This window comes from Balaenoptera musculus, chromosome 10 (assembly GCF_009873245.2).
Source record: "Balaenoptera musculus isolate JJ_BM4_2016_0621 chromosome 10, mBalMus1.pri.v3, whole genome shotgun sequence".
In the NCBI taxonomy this organism is placed as follows: domain Eukaryota; kingdom Metazoa; phylum Chordata; class Mammalia; order Artiodactyla; family Balaenopteridae; genus Balaenoptera; species Balaenoptera musculus.
In genome coordinates, this window is record NC_045794.1 from 99,486,288 (window position 1) to 99,510,424 (window position 24,137).

The following is a 24,137-nucleotide window of genomic DNA, read 5'->3' on the forward strand; positions in this document are numbered from 1 at the left end:
TGTTGAATGAATGAATGAAGCAAGAATTTAAAGCCCAGATGAACCCAATTTTAAATATAAAGTCAACAGAAAAACTTTTAAAACACATTTTTGAATTATAGCTCCCATGAGCCCTTCTTGCATAAATTAACAGAGGATACATAGAGGATAATAAAGGATAATATCCTATACCTTAGGATAACGAAGAGTAAATAGAGCAACTCTGGCAAGAGCACTAGCAATGAGAATCTATTTAACTGTAGGACTATGTCTGAAACTAATGTACTGTGACTGTTATAGAAAAGAACAAAAAAAGAAAACAGAGAACCAATATAAACTATAGTAGGGAGGGTGGAGGTCAGAAAGAGGGAGGTAATATATGTAAACTATGTCTTATTTGCTTACAGTTGGGAGTCCAAAAAATCAGTTAGAGATGGAAATAACATTAGAGGTACAAAGGTAAATGGAACAACTAATATAATCAACTAAAATCATTTGATGGAAGTGAGAGAAGGGGAGGGAGAGTAGATATGTTCTAACTTGGGCATCATTCATACTAGGGAGAAAATAAACATTGTCTAAAGAAATAGAGGATTAAGGGTATCATATGACAGTATAATTATGAAGATAACTATGGGATGAAAAACACAGCTTTCCAAATTGTCAGAAGATATATACACAAAAAATAAAACAAAGAAAACAGAGACCATATGGTGAAAATTAACAACCCCCACAAAAGCTATAAAAGCAGAAAGCATGTCATAAACTATGATGACAGAACTAAGACTAAATGTAGCTGCCATATTAGTAAATGTTAATGAGCCATACACACTTGCTGAAAAAAAAAAAAAGACTCAGACTGGATTACAAGCAAAATCTACTGAAGGTAGAATAATTCAGAAAGGTTTCATATAATAGGATGAGTAGATGATGAAAAAGTTTTGGAGATGGACGGTAGTGATGGTTGTACAACAGTGTTAATGTACTTAATGCCACTGAACGGTACAGTGGTTAAAATGGTAAATTTTGTTATGTGTTTTGCCACAATTACACAAGAAAGAATGGGCAGAAACAAAACAAGTGCAAACCAAGAGAAACCAGGGGTCTTGATCTGAATGTTAGACAAAGCTGAAGTCAGGGCAAGAAATAGAGAATGAGAAAAAGAAGGCATTGTGTGGGGATCAAGGATGAGAGTCACCATGAGGACTTAAAGTAATAAGTGTCTTTGCACCAAATAACATAGCCTCAACATTCATAGAGCAAGAAATCTGAAAATGTAGGAAGAAAAAGACAGAGTATGTTAATATTGGTGCATTTTAATTCACCTCTCTCAGTCCCTCACAGATTAAGTTGACAAAAACATAAATAAGGTGTAGAGAGCCAAATAACCTAATTAATAACATAGTATGTGTGTGTATTTTTAAAAACTTATTTATTTATTATTTATTTTTGGCTGCGTTGGGTCTTCATTGCTGCGCATGGGCTTTCTCTAGTTGTGGCGAGCAGGGGCTACTCTTCGTTGCGGTGCATGGGCTTCTCATTGCGGTTGCTTCTCTTTGTTGCAGAGCACGGGCTCTAGGCACACAGGCTACAGTAGTTGTGGCACGCGGGCTCAGTAGTTGTGGCTTGTGGGCTCTAGAGTGCAGGCTCAGTAGTTGTGGCACACGGGCTTAGTTGCTCCGTGGCATATGGGATCTTCCCGGACCAGGGCTTGAACCTGTGTCCCCTGCATTGGCAGGTGGATTCTTAACCACTGCGCCACCAGGGAAGCCCTATGTGTGTGTATTAAACAGAATCTTCCTTCTGTTCAAATGCTCTTGAAAATGCACACACAAAAAGCAATTATCAGGCCACAAAGAAAGTAAATTCCAAAAAGTAGATGTAAGACAACATTCTCTGATCACAATACACTAGAATTTGAAAATGTTAATAACAAAACCACAAAACAAAACCCAAGAAGTTTAAAAATGCTTTAAAATAACTCTTGTGTCAAAGATAGAGCAAAAAATCAGTTGCAGAATATCTAGACAATAATGAAAATAAAAAGATTACATTTCAGAACTTGTGAGATGCAGCCAAGGCAATGCTCAGAGGAAAATTTATAGCTTTAAATATTGATATTAATAAATAAGGAAACATGAATTAGCTATCCAGCTCAAAAATTAGAAAAAAAGACAAAATACCAAAGGAACACATAGGAAAGCACTTGATAAATTAAAACTGAAATGAAGTTAATAACATAAAAGGAAGAAATGAGTAAATAAATCCAATTTCTTATTCCTTTTGAAAAACAGGACACATTAACTGTTGGTGACTCTAATAAAGCAGCAGGAGAAAGTGACCATTTAAAATTTATCTGTACTTTTCCTTTCCAATTCCGCTTCTCCACTATCTCTTAACCCCTCTAGATAGGCTTTTGACCCAACTATTCTGCAGAATTTACCCTTGTTAAGGTCACCAAAGACCTCCATGTTGCTAAATCCAGTGGTCAATTCTCGGTCCTCCTTTTACTTGTCCTCTTGGCAGCACTGACACAGGTGATCACTTCTCCTGCTTCCAGGACACTCCAGGCCCCTCTCTTGGTTCTCCTCCTAAATTTCTTGCTGCTTCTTCTCAGGCTCCTCCATGGGTCCCTCCCCATCTTCCCGGTCTCCTCTTCTCCTTTCCACCCCTACTCACTCCTGAGGAAATCACCTCCTCCCAAGGAATTAACTACTCTACATACATTAATGTCTCTTTCAGCCTCAAGCTCACACCATAGCTTCAAACTGTCTAGTTGACATCACCAACTGGATATTTAATAGACATCTCAAACTTAATATGCTCAAAACTAAAATCCTGATCCTCTGCTCCAAATCAGCTTTTCCCACAATTTTCCTGACTTCAGTAAATACAACTCCATCAGAGTCCCAGAGCATCTTTGGCCCTTCTCTTTCTCTCACCCCCAAATCCAGTCCACTCGTAAATCCTTCAGATGTATCCATCAACCTTGCCCTTCTGCCACCTCCATTGCTTCTACCATGGCCTCCTCGCTTATCAAGCTCTTCTGTCTCTTCTCCATACAGCAGCCAGAGGGATCCTGTGAAAATCCATGTCACATCACGTCCCTCCTCTGCTCAAAACCCTCACTGGCTCCCGTCTCACTCAGAGTAGAAGCCAAAGACCTTCCTCTCCATCCTCTCTGGTCACATCCCTTATCTTCTCTCTTTTGCTCGCTCCACTCCAGCTGCGATGGCTCATTTTACGTGTCAACTTGACTGGGCCACAGGGGTGGTGCCCAGATATTTGATCATACGTGGTCTTGGGTGTGTCTGTGAGGGTGTTTCTGGATGAGATTCACCTTTGAATCTGTAGACTGAGTTAAGTGGGTCACCTCCCCAGTGCAGGTAAGCTCCTCCAATCCATTGAGGGCCTGGATAGAAGAAACAGGCAGAGGAAGGGAGAATTCCCTCTCTGCCTTCCTGTCTTTGAGGTGGGTCATCAGTCTTTTCCTGCCTTCAGACTTGGATTTGGACTGGAATTTACACCACTGGCTCTCTTGGTTCTCAGGCCTTCAGACTTGGAGTGGTACTTGGATGGTACTTGGAGGGCCATCAGCCCTGCTAGATCTCCAGCTTGCCAACTACAGGTCTTGGGACTTCTCAGCCTCCAAATCTGCACGAGCCAATTCCTTGGAGTTAAGTCCCTCTCTATATAGCTATCTCTATGTGGGTTTTACATATTTTATCTGTATTATATATAGACATATTTATACATAGATATCTATCTATAATCTAGATTTATATATAGATATCTACATCTATGTCTATACTATATCTATATTTGTGTCGATATCTATCCTATTGGTTGTGTTTCTCCAAGAACTTAGACCAAGACAGCACCTGCACCAGCATGCTTCCCTCTCCTCTCCCAGATAAACACGTGGCTATTCCCTTACGTCCTTCAAGTCACCTATTACTGAGACCTTCTCTGACCACCTTATTGAAAGTTGGACTCCATCATCAACTCCCTCCCTGCTCTCATAGTGTTTTTCTCGCTAGCACTTATCACCATCTAACAGTCCACATATTTTATGTACGTATTTTATTTTATTTTTTATTTGGCCGTGCCGCCCTGCATGTGGGATCTTAGTTCCCTGACCAGGGATGGAACCCGCGTCCCCTGCAGTGGAAGCGCACAGCCTTAACCACTGGACCACCAGGGAATTCCACACGTATTTTAAATTGTCTGTAGCCTTCATATAAATGGGGCTTTTCTTGGTTCTGGCCCACTACTCTACCCCCAGGACCAATAACGACACCTGGCACAGAGCAGGAGCTCAGGAAAGATGGGGGGAACAGACAAATAACAAGAGAAGAACGAGGGAACCTACCCACTCAACCCTGTGCAACGAAATCAGAAAACTTTGATGAGATGGGTGAATTTCCAAGACAATAGAAACTGCCCAGAGAATCCAGGACAAGAGAATCTAAACAAAGCAATTGCCAAAAAGAAAGAAACTGTCCAATGGCAAATCCAAAGTCTAAAATAAGAGAAATGCAAATGAAAGCCATAATGAGAAAGCATTCCAGAGCACAGACCAAAGGAAGCTTCTACATTCCTCCACTCATCACGTCTGCAGAGATCCAAAAGGTTGAGTGCACCATGTGTTTGCCCGTTTTGGGGGGGAAACCTCTGCTTCGTGCTGGTGGGAGGGACATCGGGTCACTCCTGGAAGGCAGCTTGGCGCGCACCAAAGTTATAGATGCGCACGCCCTCTGACCCAGTAATTCCACTTAGCCATTATCCTACAAATACGCTCACAAGGGCAAAATTCTTACAAGCTCATTTATTGCAGTAATGTGGATAAAAGTGGAGGATTAGGATCAAAGAAATGTCCATCATTCGGGAACTGGTTCAAAAACAATGGCTCCCCATGCAACGGAGACCAAAGCAGAATGATGCCTTCTGGAAGCCCCTGCTGGTGGCATCTTCTGCCAGGCCTGGGCTGGGTGCTGAGACACAGAACTGGAAGGCGTGGGCCCAGCCCTCTAGTGCTCTGAACTAGGAGGGGAGCCACACTGGGACCCTAAAACAAGAGCGACAGATCCGCACCGTGTCAGGGCTGAGTGGCTAGGGGTGTGGCTTGGATGGGGGTGGGGACCCAGGGAAAACTCACGTCAGGAAGTGGGGGAAGGCACACCAGGAGGAGGGTGCAGTCTGAGCCAAGGCCAATCAGAGGGTCACAGCAGGTGACGCAGGATCTTCCTGGTGGGCTGAGGCTAGACAGGCAGTCACCGAGCACTTCAGCTGCCAAGTGAAGGCACTACATGAGATCCCAGGGCTCTGAGATGTAGACATGGAAGATCCTTCCTAATCCCAAGAAAGGCCAGAGTTAGGGCTGCTGTGATGGGGTATCTCTTCTGGGCTGGGCACTGTCCAAGCACTTTCTATGCCTAGTCTCACTTCGCTCTCCCAACAGCCCTAGAAAGGGGGACTCCTATTTCCCCTATTTACAGGTGAGGAAACCGAGGCTCAGGAAGGTAGTGTGACTTGCGCAGAGTCATAAATCTGGCTAGTGGTGGATCCAGGAGTCCAGCCTGTGCTGCCAGCCGCTGGGCTGCACTGCCACCCCTCAGGTGCAGGGTGGTGGCCTGGATAGGCTGGCTGTGGGGAGGCCGGTTGAGCAGCAGGCACCGCTGCCCTGGAGAGAGGGTGCAGGGCTGGAACCCGGATGGGGCCCGCCAGGATAAGGAGGGTCTCCAGCTGGCTTCTGCAACCTAACTGGGGAGATAAGACAGAGCACCTGGCAATTTGAATAACAATGAACGCTTCCAGAAGGCTGAGAATCTGTCACAATAACTGCTCAGGATAGAAGCAGAGGCGTCACGAGGCACAACATGACTAATTGCCAGGTGAGCTGCAGATAATGTGCCCACGGCACTAATAAGAGCTCGGCCTGGATCTAGTGGGGTCGATAAGCCGGGAGCGGGGACAGGAGCTTTCAGCTCGATTTCTACTGCGTCCTCACAGCAACCTGAGAGGTGGAGACGCTTTGACCACTTCTCACAAAGGGCTGAACAGTGCGGGACCACCAGGGTGGTCAGAGGGCACTCCCACGGAGGGGAGAGCAGAGTCCCCCAGCACAGAAGGCGGCCTCTTAGTGGCAAAAGGTGTGGTCATGGGGGGCGGCATGGAGGAGGTGTGCTCGTGTAATGATGATAGAAAGTGAAACGCAAGCATGGAGAAAATGCAACATAAAACTACTACAGGGAGCTGCCCTACCAGCCCCCTGAAACAAAGGGCTAAGATGAAAAAGACTGGTGAGGAGGTGGGGGAGGAGGAACTCTCACCCACGACCTGGGGAGCGCAAAATCGTTCATCTGCTTTGGGAAACTGGGGGAGCTGTACATGCTGAAGTTGAATATATGCCTGTCGCATGATGCTACATATACACCTGTGTAAGTAGAACTCAGGCCCCCAAAGAAGTCCCCATCCTAATCCCCAGAAGCTATGAATGTGGCCTCACGTGGTGAAAGGGATTCTGCTGGTGCGAATGAGTCGAGGGCCTTGTGATGGGGAGACTGGTTACCGGGTGGGCCTGGGGTCATCACAAGGGTCCTTAAAAGAGGGGGGCAGGAGGGTCAGAGTCAGAGAAAGAGATGTGAGGATGGAAGCAGAGGTCACAGTGATGCCATCACAGGAAAGGCAGACACGCCATGGAACACAGGTCACCTCCAGAAACTGGCAAAGCCCAGGGAACAGATTCTCCCTGGAACCTCCAAGGAACCAGCTCTGCCAGCACCTGAATATTAGGTGTTCATAAGGCTCATTTTGAACTTCTGCCCATCAGAACTATAAGAGGATAATGTGTGCTGTTCTAAGCCACTGAGTTCGTGGTCACTGATTGCAGCAGCCACAGGACACTTGTACGACACCCAAGAGAAACGTGTTCACCCGTTCACCAGAGTACTTGGCTGTGAATGTTCAGAGCAGCTTTATGGATAATGCCTCCAAAGTAGAAACAACCCAAATGTCCTCAACAGGTAAAGGGATAAGCAGAGTATGCTACATCCATATGATGGAGTACTACACAGCAGTGAAAAAGAACAGGCTCTTGGGCTTCCCTGGTGGCGCACTGGTTGAGAATCCGCCTGCCAATGCAGGGGACACGGGTTCGAGCCCTGGTCTGGGAAGATCCCACATGCCGCGGAGCGGCTGGGCCCGTGAGCCACAATTGCTGAGCCTGCGCGTCTGGAGCCTGTGCTCCGCAACAAGAGAGGCCGCGATAGCGAGAGGCCCGCGCACCGCGATGAAGAGTGGCCCCCGCTTGCCACAACTGGAGAAAGCCCTCGCACAGAAACGAAGACCCAACACAACCATAAATAAAATAAATTAAAAAAAATAATAATAATAAAATAAAGTAAAAATTGAAAATAGTAAAAGTTTAAAAAAAAAAAAAAAAAGAACAGGCTCTTGATACGCCCAGCAACATGGAGGAATTCATCTCATAGATAAAATGTTGCGTGAGAGACACTGACCCCAGGCCCCACACCAGCCAATTCCAGCCTAGGAACAGCCCACGGTTGGGCAAAACCACTCAGGGGCTGGATGTCAGAGGAGTGGTGTTGAGGGGACGCGAGGAAGCCTTCTGGGTGTTGGAATGTTTCAGTTTCCGATTGAAATTCACCAAGCTGTAGCATCAAGATGGGCACTTTATGTACTTCAACTCGGAAACAGTGAACAACCTCAGGAAATGAACCTCTGGCCTCACCTTGCACGCCCCAGTGACAGGGAGCTCACTACCTCGTGAGGAAAGCAGCTGGGCTGCTAAGGGAGGCCGCCCGGCAGGAGGCTCTTCCTCTCCTGAGCCCGTAACCTGCTGTGGCCTCCTCCTCCCCTGCTGCCAGCTCGGCCTCGGGGTCCCTCACTCTAGCCCTGCAGACACGGTCAGGCTCCACGACCCTCAGAGCGATCAGGATTCTCTGGAATCTGGATCAGGGCTTCCTTCCATCCTCCCCTGCCTCAGGCGAGCGCTGTGTGGAGCGAGGCAGGGCCCAGGCCCCTGGGGTCCCAGCAGACCCTCGGCACGTGTCCGCGCTCACTGCCGTCACCCGCTGCCAGTTACCTACCTCCGGGAGGTTTGGTTTACGCTTCTGCTAAGTGGGGACTTTGTGAGGCTCCCAGGAAGCGGAGCGTGTGAAAGCGCCTTGCTCGCAGAAAGCGCTCAGGGCACGGATGTCCTGTGAAGCGGGCGGGGAAAGCATTTCACAAAGGGGACGTCAGAGACCCTCTAGGAAGTTTTCATTTTGCCTTTAGCAAGACAGCCTGTTGGTCCTCTAGACGGATGAAGATGGGCAGTGATCCAGGTGCAGAAGGAGGGGCTGAGCAGGGGAAGGTGTGTGTGTGTGTGGGGTGTGTGTGTGTGTGTGTGTGTGTGTGTCGGTGTGGGACGTCTGGGTGTGTGATGTGAACAGTGTCTCTGTGTGTGGTGAGTGTGTATGTGTGTGTGCTGGGGAGGCTCTGGGCTAACTGGGTCCCCCTTGAGACCTGGCACCGTGGAGGTGCTCCCAGCAGAGGGTAAAGAACCCGACCGTGGAATCAGGTTGCTTCTCACAGGCTGTTTGACTTCGAATGTGCCAGCGACCTCTCAGAACCTTAGTTTCCACATCCGTAAAATGGCCAGAAAACACCTGTCCTGAGAGGCCGTGGTGCAGGTGAGACGGGCAGCGCTCTCCCAAGTGCCCCTCGCACCCCAACTGTGGGTCACCGGGTCTCCAGGAAAAACGAGAGACCATCAAAACAAAGGTCTTGTTTGTGGACGAATTAGAATGATGTGGGGTCATAAGGCACTGCTTCATTTTAAAGAATCTAACGTGAAACCTCACTTTCTTCCTGAAGAGAGAAGCCGGCTGCGTGGGGCTTCCCACACACTTCATCCTCTCCCCAGGTGACTTCCTGGCCCCTGCACGACATGATATCGTGACAAGCCAGCCCCCTTGGCCAAATCCAAGCTGGGATTCAACCCAGGTTTTCCTCCGAGCTCCTCGCTACTTGTGTGCGGCACCGACATCACCCCATCCACGCTCACAGGCACCTCAGACTGCAGACACTCCACAAGGCTGATCCCCAAAGCACACCTGCCCCTGGGTCCCCACCTTGGAAAAATCCCACCAGCATCTCCCCAGCGGCTCAGGCCAGAGTCCGGGACACGGTCTTTGGAGCCCCTCACCCCCACCCAATCCACCAGCTGGTCCTGTGGGCTGTCTGCTTCCTCTCCTCTGCTCCTGCCACAGCCCAGCCTGCAAGACAGTGCCAGCCTCTGCTGGACGGCCAGCTCCCTTCCCCGCTCACTGCCAGGGGGAGCTTTTAAAAAGGCACCTGTCCCTCTCCTGGAGGACTTCCCCGGTCCCGGGATCAGGAAGCACCCCCCTCACCATGGCCCTGCACATCAGACACCCCTTGCGTCTCCCATCCCTCCCCTCCTGTGCTCCCCTTTTCTCCCCACACTCCTGCGCCTCGACTTCCCTTCTGGTGCATGAATGCACTGGCTCTCTCTGCCTCAGTGCCTTTGCACATGCCACTCCGGGGCCTGGAATGTTCCCTGATCCCACCTCAATCTCCTCCAACCACGGCAGCTCATTCTTTTCCATCCTAAAGGTCTCAGCTGCCCAGAGAGGCAGGAGCGAAATACAGAGGGCCATGAATGCCGAGCCGAGGGCCTGTCCTTATCCTGCAGGCCACAGTAGCCTCAGAAAGGCTTATGGCTGAGGAGGGCTGCCCAGGTGCCTCTGCAGATGCAGGGCTGAAGGCTACTCTGGCGGGTAGCGAGAAATAGAGGAGGGGTCCGTGGGGAGCTGTGCCTGGCTCTGGGGGCATCATTGTTCAAGCCCAGCATGTACCCTTCCTGCCCGTACCCTTTACTCTTCTTCCTGGTGGCATTTCTCAGGGAGCTCTGGGTCTTTAAACCTCTACATCTTAAAGGTTAATTTTTAATGTTGCTTTGGTAAATATTTGGTGCTGTTGCTTCCACAGGCGCTCTGCATTCTACAGTAAATGCCACAAAGTGCTCCAGACTTTGTCCTTTCCATCTGCAGCTTCTGTCCATAACCCCCCTCCTCCTGCTCTACAGAAAGAAAGACTCTCTTTGCTTCCTGCTACGAACTTTTCAAAGCACTTTCTACATCCGTTCTTGTCCCCTATCGGCGTCTCCATTAGCCAGGTAGAAGGTCAGAGAGGTTTTAAGTTGAAAGGCACCATAGGAGCATTCTCTCCCTTCCCTCGACTTACACGAGGGGACAGTAAAGCTTGGGGAGGCACAAGGCTGCCCAAAGTTAAACAGCAAGCCAGTGGTAGAGGGGGTTGAACGAGCAGCCGTGACTCCCAGCCCAGGCTCTGCTCTGGGCCCTGGGATCCCCAGTAGGACTCAGACCGTCCTTGTTCTTGCTCAGTGCAGTGGGCACAGATGTGACAACAGACCATGTGGTCCTGGCTGTGATGGGAGCGCGGAGCAGGGGGAGAAATCCTCCAAAGGATGGAGGGAGGCGAGTGACCTGAGCAAGGTTTTGAGGGATGAGTAGGAACTCGTGGGGAGCTGGGTTAGGGAACCCAGTGAGGCCAGGCTTGGGTGAGCATCTCATGGGCAGAGATGGAGTCTGATCCATTCTGTGTCCTCAGCCCTGGCCCAGGGCCCAGGCTTTGGTCCAAAATCTCTGGGAGATTAATGTGCCTCCTTGCTCCGGGGCATTTGCACCTTGCCCTTGGCCATCCATGGCTCCTGGTCCCCTGGCCCTGGCACCATCCATGCCTCTATGCTCCCTCAGTCTGGGCTCTGACCTGGCCCTGTTCCTATTTTACTGCACCCCTGGCTGCCTCAGGTGCCCCGGCCCCTCCCCGCTGCCCTTCCCGCTGCCCTAAGGTCAGGACAGAGGTGGCAGGAGGGGACTGAGGCTCGGGTCAAGGACACACCCAAGCATATGAACGTGCACACACACACACATCCACACACACATGATACACACGTGTGCACACACTATGCCCAAACTACACACCTGCGCTTCACATGCACACACACCCCCCAACGCACACTATATGCTACACATGTACACTACACCCACACTACATACACAAGCCACACGCACAGACTGCACCCTCCTACCCACATTGTACACACACACACCCCTAGTCCTGGCCTTTCCAGGCAGGCCTCACAGCCAGGGAGGAGGCCATCTCTCAAGGGCAACATGTCGTGAGTCCGCCAGCCCTCCTGGGGCCTCCCTCTGCCCACCTGGCCCACACCTGGCCCTCCTGGCGCCTGCATCTCTGCAGCTCTCATCATGCATGTTCCCCCTTTACACGCCCCTCCCCCTGCAGCCCCCGCCCTGCCTCTCCTCTCGTGTGTCCTTCCTGGGCTGTGGCCACACGCGTGTCACCCACGTCAGACCCCACAGTGGTCCTTGGCGCTCCCCCTCCCCCGCCTCCCCACATCCACTCCCTCCGTAGGTCCCGCCTCGTCCACCTCCAAGACACTTCCGAATCGGTCCATTGCTCCCCATCACCACCCCCCAGCCTCTACCATCCTGGTCTCTTCCCTGGGGCACAGCGGCGGCCTACCCTCGGCCTCCCTGCCTCCACTCCCGCCTCCTACTATAAGCCCTGCCCGGGCCACGGGTCGGGGAGCTCCCACCAAACTCCCATCAGACCCAGTCGCCTGATGCTGAAAGCCCTCCAGCCGCCCCACGTTTTCCTTAAACTCACGGACACGCTCCCTCCCGCCACGAGGCCGCCAGCTGTGAGCTGCACCATCAGCCGGAACAGTGGCTTTTCATGAAGAAGCGGGCAAGTCTCCATCAAATGCACACAGCCGTGGGGGCACATCTGGAGGTGAGAGACGTGACCCCTGGAGTCGTGTAAGTGATGGTGCCGGTCAGGGTCACAGGGACACAGCCACTGGGGTGCTATTGTAGCGACTGGTGTGTCCACACTTGGGGGCAGGGAAGGTCCAGAAAGGGGCGTCAAAGGCTCGGAGGAGGGTCACTCAGAGGTGCTGGATGGGAGAAGGGGGCCCATTTGCAGGGGGGCTGGGAGCCAAGTGACAGCCGAGGGGCCTAGAAGGCTCTGGCATTCTACCAGCTCCCCAGGATGTGTCTGTGGGGTCTGCCGGCCTGGGGGCAGCGGTCAGGAAGGAGGGCTGGACACAGACGGCAAACCTGAAGACAGATGGGGGCCCCAGGGTGCCTCTGCAGCCGTGTCTCCCTGGCTCTGAGACCACCAGGGCCGGGGACGGCTGTCTCCAGCCTCCCGAATTTCAGACAACTCTAGCCGGCCTCACCAGGGAGTGGGTTCTGGGATGTGAAGACCCCAGGGTGACCAGGCCACAACAGGACAAGCCAGCACATATCTGCCTGTCTCGTCTGTTTGGATGAGCTGCGACATAAACCCTCGGCAAACTCCAACTGAGCAGGGGGCATTTGGCAGGGAGCTCTTTTCCCACCCACAAAGTGAGCAGAGACGAGGAAAGGGGGTACTTTGGGGGTCTTTCTTATGAGTGGGGTGCTGGATTAGGTCCTCTGCACACCCTCTCAGATTCCGTCTTCACTATCCACCCCCCTGCCAGGTGGGGGTTATTTGCTCCCCCACCAATGTCTACGCTGCAGCTCAGAGAGGTAAAGCAACTTGCCCAAGGATGCACAGCTGGGCAGCCCAGAACCTGGTGCCAGCCCAGCCCAGGAGACTCCCGGGATGCAGCACCCAGAGGTTCCCAAAGCCATGCTCCCAGAACTCAGGGCAGGATGGAACCACTCCCAGAGCTCACAGCCAAAGCGATATGGCAACGGGCACTCCCCAGCACCCTCTGGGTGCCTTAGAAACAACCGGAAGACCACCCTGGAAGGCGCTGATGAGGAGCAGGGGAGGGGGTGCCCTCTTGGCCCACAGGCAAGTGCAGGTTTCCATCGTTCCGACGGGGCTGGAATGCTCACATTGGGAGACATTTGCTGCACCAACGAGCATCTATTCTTGGAAGCAAATATTTTAGCAGCTAAAGCCAGAGTGTTAATGGCGGGGATGGGGGAGCAGGATAAAGAAGGAAAGCTTCCGTGGTCCCCCCTGACCCAAACCGATGGAGATAAATTCCTTCTTCCCCTGCCCTCTGGCTCCTGCGCTAGGAGTTGGGCCTGGGAAGAGCCCTTGAACTAAAGGGTCTGGGGGAACATAACAGTCATTAGCCCAACCACGATGTCCCTCCCTGGCGACCCTGCTTTCTCTGGTTACACCTGCCGCAGCCCAGAGGGCGATTCTATGGAATTCCTGTCAAACTGACATAAAGGAGCATTCCCCCCTTCTTGCGGGTAACGATCCCTCAGATTCGCCCAGGCCTTCGTGGAAACATCTCTTTGTTAATTGCTCAGGCCAGCTGGCACCTTTGTTTACACAGTAGCTACCGCAGTTACTGGGTTAGGGAATTTTAATTGATTCCAAACTCGGGAGCTGGGTGGGCCGTGCGGGTCTCCTCCAGGCTGGGTGGCCAGGTGCGAGGGCAGGATTGCAGGAGGCCCTCCCAGGGTTTGAGCGGCCGCCTGGCAGTGTGCCCCTGGGAAGAGGGGCGCCACGGGGCTGATCTCCTGCTCTGTGCCAGGCTCCTAGTGGGCACCGTCTCCGTCCTCCTGATGCCCCCATTTTCACAGACAAGCAAACAGCCTTGGGAGGAGCCAGTGACTGGCCCAAGGTCACAGGGCCTGTGGATCTGGTTGGCTGGACCCAAGGCCCTCACTCACCACCTCCCCACCCCTGCCCTGGCTGAGCTGCATCCTGGGCCCAGAGACAGTGGGTCTAGTTCATTCTGGAAGTGCATTTTCAGTGATTTTCCCAAAACCTTCCCTGAGGTATATTCGCCCTGTGGCTGAATACCTTGATTTTCCAGGCAAAGCAAGTGGAGGGTCAGGATCGATTTCCTGCCCATCACCGGCCAGCGTTCCTTGCGGGCAGGGCTGATCCTGTCTCATCTTTCTACCCCCAGCACTTAGCACAGCCGTGACCTAGTGCCGACCTTGGATAAAGTACTGGTTGGATAAATGAGGGAGTTAAGTGTGCCCAGGCTGCGCCCGCACAGCAATGCAGACTGTTTCAGGGAAGGAAGAGCAGGATGGAGCCGGAGAGTTTGCAAAGGGACGTCCGAGATGTTTCCTCGGGGTCTGAGACCCAGATGTGTGACGGGGAGGGCTGACCAGGCTCTCTGCCTTCTCACCCCCACTGCTTTCTCCGTGCCCAGAAGAACCAGGATCTGGAAAGGGGGGATGAATCTCCCTCCAGAATCACCTTGCTTCTTGTCCCAGCTACTGCTGCCCGGGATGCCTGCCTACGGGTGTCCCAGGGAACGCCGGGACCCTGCTTTCACAAGCACCTAAGAACATGTTTGCTTCTCCACAGTAAGGGGCACAGACCACTGGGGCAGGCAGATCATTGGAGGTGCCAGCATCTGAGCCATTATGTATAGTGATGAACTGGTAAACATTTAATGACCTGTTCTCCGGCGGGGGGGGGGTGGTGGGGAGCCCTGATTTGTAGCATTTGCTGCCCATTTCCATGGTGTAAATACTGCCAATATGACGTAGCTGACTGCAGAGTTGGGGAGAGATGGGTGGTAGCCACAGTCATGCACGTTTGCATCACACAGATACAACAGAGCTAAAAACTCAAGAGCGTAGAAAGTAGCCAATGTAGCAATGCAATTAGGAAGTGAAGAGTTTCAAGTATCTATTACCTTTGTGTTTAATATAATTTATATAACAGGAAGTTTATATCATTGAATTTTTATAGTGGTTTAACTACGGGCTCTGAAAATTTCTCAGAATTTAACTACCAATGCTGCTGAGGTGGCCCCAGCAACTCTTGGATATGTTTATGGATTTGTTTTATGTGTATTAGGAAAAATGTAACTTTTTTTAAAATTGAAGTATAGTTGATTTACAATGTTGTGTTAATTTCTGGTGTACGGCAAAGTGATTCAGTTATACATATATATTCTTTTTCATATTCTTTTCCATTATGGTTTATCACAGGATATTGGATATAGTTCCCTGTGCTCTACAGTAGGACCTTATTGTTTATTTTATATATAGTAGTGTGTATCTGCTAATCCCAAACTCCTCTCACCCCTCCCCATCCCTTTCCCTTTTGGTAACCATAAGTTTGTTTTCTATGTCTGTGAGTCTGTTTCTGATTCATAAATAAGTTCATTTGTGTTATATTTTAGATTCCACATATAAGTGAGATCATATGGTATTTGTCTTTCTCTTTCTGACTTACTTCCCTTAGTATGATAATCTCTAGGTCCATCCATGTTGCTGCAAATGGCATTATTTCATTCTTTTTTTATGGCTGAGTAGTATTCCATTGTATACATATACCACATCTTCTTTATCCATTCATCTGATGATGGACACTTAGGTGGCTTCCGTGTCTTGGCTGTTGTAATTAGTGCTGCCGTGAACATTGGGGTGCATGTATTTTTTGAATTAGAGTTTTAGTCTTTTCCGGGTATATGCCCAGGAGTGGGATTGCTGGATCGTATGGTAGGTCTATTTTTAGTTTTTTAAGGAACCTCTATACTGTTCTCCATAGTGGCTGCACCAATTTACATTCCCACCAATAGAGTAGGAGGGTTCCCTGGAAATATGTAAAGATATGATTGCTTAGAGCAAGTCTGAGTTTTCTAACAAAAAAAAATGGCTTGATTTAAGATCAATTAAAAATGTGGTAAGTAAATAGTACAGGGAGAGAGATACACAGTCAAGAGGAACACCTAGCACCTGAAGTTTCGGAAAGAAATGTGGTTGATGGAAATGGCTTCAATTATCACCTGTCTTGGGGGCACAGTAAAATAAGTGGGCAACCCGCAGGAGAGGAAATACAATTAATTAACAGATGAAAGGAAAGGTGTTCAACCTCACTAATAATCAAAAAAAATGCAAACCCCGGTGCTGGAGAGGAGGCTGTGAAATGAGCAGCCTCAGAAGATGCTGGTGGGTGGCAGTCCCTTTGGGAATGAGGCTGGCACCGATATAAAGAACCATAGCACTGTCGCACCCTTAGACTCAATAATTTGCCGGCCTGGAATCTATCCAGAGGAAATAATTCAGAAAAGGGAAAACCATAAACACTTAAATGTGTTTGTCACCGCCCCTGATTTTCTAGAGTATGTGCCTCCCCTGCAATGTTTTTTGTCACAGTAAAAAAAACCTGTAAGCTGTATAAATGCCTTGTTGTAGGGGAATGGCTAAATTAATGCCAGCATATGGAATCTAGACTACTTGGGAGCTGCTAAAACGATATTTAGAAAAATTAAGTCAAAACCACAGGACCATGGCTAATTTAATGTTAGGTGAATAAAATTAGAATGCAAAATGATGTGTACAGTCGTTCCCCGGCCATAACCATAGGGGATACATCCCAAGACCCCCAGTGGGTACTTGAAACTTCAGAGAGAACCAAACCCTACGTATACTATGTTTTCTTCTATACATACATACCTGTGATAAAGTTTAATTTAGAAATTAGGCAGGACTTCCCTGGTGGTGCAGTGGTTAGGAGTTTGCCTGCCGACGCAGGGGACACGGGTTCGAGCCCTGGTCCGGGAGGATCCCACATGCCACGGAGCAACTAAGCCCGTGCGCCACAACTACTGGGCCTGCGCTCTAGAGCCCGCGGGCCACACCTACTGAAGCCTGCGCGCCTAGAGCTCATGCACCGCAACGGGGGGTGGCCCCTGCTCGCCGCAACTGGGGAAAGTCCATACACAGCAGCGAAAAACCAACGCAGCCAAAAATAAATAAATAAATAAATTTATATTAAAAAAAAAAGAAATTAGGCACAATAAGTATAATAAGACACATTTAACAACGACTAATAATAAAATGGAACAATTATAACAATACACTGTAATAAAAGTTATGTGAGAGTAGTCTCTCTCTCTCAAAATACCTTATTGTACAAATTGAATGCCTTTTCCATCTTAATGAAGCACTTATGAGGCACTGGGGCCGTTACTTTTGCAGTTTGAGGTGTGACAGCAAAGCTAGCACAAATTTCTTTTTCCTTTTTCACAGCGTCACGGGTAGAAGATTCGTTCTTGCCGTAGATCTTAGCAAGATCTTAGCTATTTTTCTTTCCACTCTGAGAACTCTCATCCTTTCACTTAAAGGATCCACTTCGTGGCTTCCCTTTGGCACAACTGACGTGTCAGTGGCACTGCACTTGCTCCGAGAGGCCGTTATTAAGTAGATAAGGGTCACCTGAACACAAGCCCTGTGACACCACAACTGCCCATCTGATAACCGAGAGGGTTACTAAGCGACTGATGGACGGGACACCCTGGACAACGGGATGTTTCGCATCCGGGACAAGATGGCATGAGATTTTATCACGCTACTCAGAATGGTGTGCAATTTAAAACTTATGAATTGCTTGTTTCTGGAATCTTCCATTTAATATTTTCAAACCGAGGTTGACCGCAGGCAACTGAAACCGGGTAAAGTGAAACTGTGGATAAGGGGGAAACACTGTACGTCGCTACTGGAAGAGTGTAAAAGCACGTGCATAAGAAAGCAGAAAATGCAAAACACCTGTGCGTGTTGGGGGGTTCTGTGGCTTCTCTTGTCTACTTTTACTCTTTGCACTAATAACACACCAATAATTACGATGAGCATTTACGGAGGCCCCTATCACATGCTGGGCCCTGTTCTAATCATAGCAGTCACCCCGCAGGGTCGGTCTACTGGGTCCATTTTACGGATGGGAGAACTGAGGCTCAGAGGAGTGAAATAATTTGCCCGAGGTTCCCCACTAGCAAGTGGAGGCACCATCTGAACCCCAGGTCGATACTGCGTCCAGACCAGAGAGGGCTTGGTCTGCCGGTGCCCAGAGCCCCAGACCTCATGCTCTTTGGGAGGACCCTCAGGGTCCTGCCCCAGGGATGGGTAAGGCCTGACTTGCACAGGGAGCCTGTCATCAGGTCCAGCATGGGGCTGGGTGCTCTGTGAGCACCATCTCAGGGTGTAGCTCTCACAGCAGGAGAAGTACCGGGGGAAACCCTGCTTCCCATTCCAAGAACGTGGGCTTTGGAGTCAGCTAGACCTGGGTGTGAGTTCCGGCTCAGCGGCTGTGCAGCTCTGGGAAAGTTGCTAACCCTCTCTGAGGCTCAGTTTCCTCCTCCATGCATGGAGTTCAGGGTGGCCAAGCTGGGGACGTGAACTGGCACCGTCTGCTGCAGCTGCTGAGCTCACCAGCTCCTCAGTAAATGGGAGCTCCTTTTATTAACAATAATGATGCAATTCACTCATCAGTCTGACATTTACTAGGTGCCTAATATGTGCCAGGCTCCGGGCAGAAGAAGATGCATTCACTCAACACTTATTTATTGGGTGCCTACTTCTAGGTGCTGGGGGCACAGCTGGGCACAAGACAGACAAATCCCAGCTCTTTCGGGATTCCTTACAGCAGAGGAGACAGCAGACAAGAAAACAAACACAACAGAGGTGGTGAGCTCCATGTAGAAACCGAAAGAGAAAAATGGGGAGTAGACGGGGATGGTGGGTGGGGTCGTGGGGTGGGAAGGCTGTTGCTGTCTTATAAACCTTGGCGAGGGAGGGCCTCTTGGAGGAGGTGACATCTGGGCAGGCACCTGGTGGCAGAGAGAGAGAGAGCAAGCCATGCAGATATCTGGGAGGAGAGCTTTTCAGGCAGAGGGAGTGGCAGGTGCAAAGGCCCTGAGGTAGGGGTGAGCTTGGCAAGCTCTGGGAGCCGCAGGGAGGCCAGTGTGGCTGCATCAAGTGGGGGAGAGGAGGACAGAGGGGCTGGGGAGGGGTGTCAGGTCAGGCTGTGAGGCAGTGAAAGAGTTTTCTCCCCGAGTGAGAAAGGCATCGGTGGGTTCTGATTCACGTTTGAAAGGGATCGTTCTGCTGCTCCGCGTGGTTGGGGGGCGGGGGGGTTGGGAGGCAGAGGATAGAAGCAGGGAGAGAATTAGGAGGCGTTGTCTCGACCCTGGTGAGAAGACGGACTGGAATGGTTGGTCTTGGGAGGGGGGTGTGGAGGGAGGATGCTGGGCTTGTTCAGGTGTCCCTGACGGGACGTGTGAAGTGGGAAAGAGAGGGTGGGGTCAGCTTGGCTCCAAGATTCTGTCCCGAGGAGACGGCGGGAGGGGGCGGGGGTCCCTGGATGTGCTCGTCTGTCTGCCGTGTCTACTGAACATCCGGGTGAGTCTGGAGTCGGGGGAGACGCGGGTGGAGACAGACCCGGGGTCAGGTGCAGGGGGACAAGACTGGAAATGTGGGCCGGGTGGGGTTCCCGGGGTGGGGGGGTGGAGATAGGACGAAGAGGTTCAAGGAAGGGCCCTCCAGTGTCTAAGGCTGCAGAGACGAGGAGGGAGCGGTGAAGTGGGCTGAGGTGAGGCCAGTGAGAGGCCGGGAGCTATGAGCGGGTAGTGCCCAGGACCCGGGGCTCCCCACTTTTCCTCAGCCTTTTCCCTCCTCTGGGACGTTGCCAAGTTGCTCTCTCTGCCCTTTCTCCACTTCCAGAAAACTCCTACTCATCCACTGAAACCCTTCCTTGTGTTGATTGCTCTCTGGTACTCAGCCGAGAGGGCTGTGGACCCTGGGGACAGCTGACTGCCATCTTCAACACTGCAGAAAGCCTGCCACACCTCGACGTGATGCCGGGGAGAGATGAAAAACATTTGTACAGCAGTTTCTATATGTCAGGCTCTTCCCACGTCTCATTTAGCCAGACAGCACCTTGTGAGGCCGATTTTAATCACCCTGCTTTCCAGGAGAGGGCAGTTTGGTTAACTCATGTGCTGGAGGTCCTCTGGCCACCAAGAAACAGGGGAGCGAGATTTGAACCCAGGTCTGCCAGCCTCCAAGCGCCTCTGCCCCTTACCACTCTGCTTCCTGCCTGTAAAGAAATAGAGTTTCGTAGCAGGTGGAGTTGTTCGTAGCAGGTGGAGTTGTTCGGACGCAGGCAGCTGGCTTCGGAGGAGTGTGCCCTCCATCACTGGGTAGCACACGCCTGGGCAGGGATGGGCAGGGGGTTTCAGTGCCAACACCAGAAACCCTGTCATCCTGAAGGCTGAGGGACCGGGGCATGACAAGAGCGATGCTCTTCGAGGTGGGAGGTCAGAAGCCCCCCAGGTGGCCAGAGACACGGAAGTGGGTCGTGGAGTGACGGACCGTCTCTCAAGGCACAATGAATGCAGCCATTAAAGCACTGCTCATGAAAACTTCTCAATCACGCGGGCAGCTCGCCATGACATAATGTTGAATTAAAAACCCAAGACACACAATTTTCTGGGCGAAGGCAACAACTATAAAGCGAAATGATACGCTGATGACAAGAGAGGGCTGGAGGGGAGAAGGGGCCGCGTTTGGTGGTGAGGCCATTTGGTCCATTCCTCGCGTGCTCTCCACTGAGCATGGGCAATTTTATGATGGAAAATTTGGCATGAAAAGAAAGGAAACTGTCACGGCTACTTGGTGGAGGGCTGAGGTGGAGGAAATTATAATCAAGACCAGAGATAAGGGCCCCCGGGCTCTGGCTCCAGGCGGGCCTGCCTCTCCATGCATCTCATCATCCCCTCCCAAAGAAGACCCTAAGCCTTGAGAGGCAGGGAGGGGGCAGGGAGGGGGCGAGATGTTGCAGGAATTGCCCAGGTCACATGACTCAGGAGGGCAGCCGTGAGATTTGAACTCTGCACTGCCCGTGGCTTTCCCTCCAAACTGCTTCATCCACCCTCTTCCCTTCTGCTTCGATATCACAATATACTCATTGGTATGAGTGGGAAAATCCACCAGCAGAGCCCCAGGTCCCTTTGGATGTGGACTGGTTGTGCTTTTTTCTGGACCCTGGAGGCTGGTTCCTTCAAGGGCTGGGTTGGCACCAAGGGCTGGGTTGGGGTCTCTGTTGGGGTTTACGGCCCTCGAGAAAGGGAAAGAGCAGAAAAAGAGAAGACCTTGAGCACCGGAAGACTTTCTGGGGGGCGTTTCTGGCCTCTTGTGGAATATTATTAGCAAAGGGGGTTTCACTAGAAAAAGAATCTACCTGATGATTCTATCAGAGAAAAGGACCCTGAGTCGCACTCTGTTCCTGGACAGCTGCTCCCTTCGGAGACCTCGTGGGCCTGACCCCTCACCTGGGCCTTTGCACGTGCTGTTTTTCCTACCAGCAACACACTCCCGGCTTTTTTTGTTGTTGTTGCCTAACTCCTACTTATCCTTAAAGATCATTCCAGCTGCCACCTCCTCCAGGAAGCTCTCCCTGATGCCCAGGATGGGCAGGTGCCTCCTCTGGGCTCCCTTTGATCAGATCTGATCACTCATTCCCGCTGTCTGCACCTGAGTCAGTCTGACTGTGTGTCCAGGTGCCCAACTCAGAGACTGGTGCAGGATAGGAGTGGGGGAGATCGGCTCCCATCCCTGCCCCTCTCTGGACCAGAATTGGACCCTACACCCCGTCTTCCTCCTGGCCCCTCCCCCTGCCCTTGGCCCTGCCCTGGCTGGAGCCTGCAGCAGGGGCTCCCTGCCCAAGGCTTCAGGGGTTCCCTGCCCAAGGCTTCAGGGGTTCCCTGCCCAAGGCTTCAGGGGTTCCCTGCCCAAGGCTTCAGGGGCATGCAGAGGTCCTCAAGCTCTGTCTCCTGACTCCTGCCTTCTTCTCTCATCCGGCTCCCTGGCCAAGGGGACCAGGCTGAAGACCCGGCCCTGACAGCCTGGGGTGGAGCAGACTGCCTGGGTTCAAGTGCTGAGTCTGCAGGTGACCAGCTGGGTGACCTTGGACCAGTTACCTAACCTCTCTGTGCCTTCGTTGTCTTGTCTGTAAAATGAGGATTTGTCAAATAAGTGTTTGGGAGCTGGGAGGGAGGCATTGAATCAAGCAAACGAAACCCTCATTCTTATGTTCTAGCAGGGCTGGGGCAGGAACATAGGGCACCCGATCTGAGTGCTGGAATGACACCCGGCTGCACCCGTGCTCAAGGGTTGCTGTTATTTTAAATTCATTCCCCAGCACCAAACCCAAGTGTTCCCTCTTGAGCTAACCGCCCCGCCCCCGTACCCCCCCATCCCCCTGCCGGCTCTTCTCCACTGAGAAGTCTGGCTTTCTGCCCTCTCCAGGGTAAGGAGGGACAGCCCAGCTGGTGTGGGGTGAAGGGACGTTCCCCAGGAATAGGATCAACGCTCCCTGTAGCCCTACTGTGTGCTCAGCCCTGGGCTGGGCCTTTCCATGTGCCCTCCTTCACCTCTCATCACCATTGTCCAGAGTAGATACTGAGACTCAGAGAGGGCCAGCGGCTCATCTGAGGACACACAGCAAGTGAGGCCTCTGGTCTGGACTTTCTGTCACCCCTCATCCCTCATGGTACCCCCTGGTCGTGGAGCAGCCCTAATGAACAAACACTCACTTGGGTTTTCACCAAAGCCGTGTGAACAAGACGAAAACAGGGAGAGCTGGCAGAGGGTGCCTTCCTGTATCAACTAGGCCGGGTGGGAGGAAGCCAGGGCCCAGCCGGGAAGGACAGGGGTCGGAGGGGACAGGGCCAGAGTGTCCTGATCCAGCTGGAAGCCCCAAGCATTTGAAACTCCAGCCCCACTTGGGACATTCACTGTTTTCTGAATTCCAATCACGGAGGCCTCCCTGGTATTTGATGTGATGCCAAGGAAAGAAGATACCTGGTCCTCTCCCTTTGTCTCCTAATTTTCTGGAATTTCTCGCTGTTGGCTGGTGTCCCTGCAGAAACCACACACCAGAAACTCTGGCCGCAGAGCCAGCAAAAAAGTGACGCCTGGGCTCTGCCAGGGGGGAGGCTCTGGGGTTGGGTGAACTCCAGGGACCCCACGGGGAGGCACGGATGAGTTCTGCAATGAACTGGGAGGGTTCTAGGTGGCGGAGGGAGGAGGTGGGAGGGTGATGGGCTGAGAGAGGAGCCCCCGAACGAACACCAGGAAAGAATGTCTGGTTCTCCCACACGAAATCTGCAAAAGTCATGTGATTTCAAGGGTCACCGGGGCCTTTTTTCAAGCTGCTCCCTCTGTCCAAGGTGACTTTTCCATTGTGTGCCAACCAGGTGACCTCCCCTTACCTCCTCAGTTCTGGCGCAACATCGCCTCCTCCTCCAGGAAGCATGCCCTGACTCCTCCCTCCCCTGCAGTTCATCGTGGGCTCTTCTGGGTCCTCTGGGCACTTCATGTTACTGTGGCTGTTCTCTCAAGGGATGGGACACTTCCTTGCAAACAAGCCCCTCCCTGGCTGGAGGCTTTCTTGGCTGGCCAGGTGGACCAGGGGGAGCTGCTCCTCTCCTGCCCAGGGGACCAGGTAATTCAGCATCCCCGCTGGACTCCAGCCAGCCCCCCAGGCCTCCAGGGCTCCTTCTGCCAATCTGGGCCCTGAAGTCAGGCAGCCTGCCTTACAGAGAAGCTCCCAGCTCTAACGGCCACGGCTCTGTCCTCTAGTCAAGGGCTGGTCCCCAGACTGGCAGCATTAGCATCTCCCAGGAGCTTGTCTATGAATGCAGAATCCCAGGCCCACCCCAGACCATGCACGTCAGAATTTGCAAGTTTAACAGGACCCTGGGGGATTGAATATCCATTAAAGTTTGAGATACACGAACAACCCCCTTCCCAGGCCCAGTCAGGAATTTTCCCTTGGGAAGGCTTGGGGGCTGGGCAGCCTCCTGTCTCTCCTCCAGTCACCACCCCATCTCTCGCTCCCCACCCAGCCCTCTAGGCCTGACCAGGGACCCTGACCTCAGGGAAGGTTTTGAAGGATGAATAGGAGTTCCTTAGGGAGATGTGGAAGAAGAGCATTCTGGGAAGAGAATTGTGTGCAAAAGCAGGGAGGTGTGAATCAGCAAGAGCTGGAGGGGAACCAGGCCTCGAATGGAAGGTGTGAGGCAGGGATGAGGGATGAGGTGGGAGGGGAAGACTGCACAGCTTTCCTTGGTGGGGAAGATAGAAGCCCCTGTAGTCCTATCCTGCTGTGGGGTGTGAGGCTCTGAGGTTGGCAGGGGCTGTGGCAGTTGGCTCAGGGTTGTACTTAGTTCCGAGAGACTTTGGACTATGGAGACCCTGGCTTAAGTCCATGGACTTACTGTGTGGCCGTGGGCAAGTCACTTAGCCTCTCTGGGCCTGTGTTTGCTC

General features: G+C 51.8%; 1 protein-coding gene across 4 annotated transcripts in view; it reads right to left on the reverse strand.

The window, feature by feature from the left end:
- The window catches only part of SHISAL1 (shisa like 1), an 81,471-nt gene that overhangs the window by 8,132 nt on the left and 49,202 nt on the right, over positions 1-24,137 (reverse strand). For 2 of the 4 annotated variants that reach the window (XM_036866713.1, XM_036866711.1), the window contains exon 5: positions 5,252-5,331. The exons of the other annotated variants lie outside the window; for them this stretch is intronic. In XM_036866713.1, coding sequence (XP_036722608.1) covers positions 5,265-5,331 — 67 coding nt within the window. In that variant the 3' untranslated portion in view covers positions 5,252-5,264. Of the gene's footprint in view, positions 1-5,251; positions 5,332-24,137 lie in introns of those variants that run through there. 4 annotated transcript variants of the gene reach the window in all.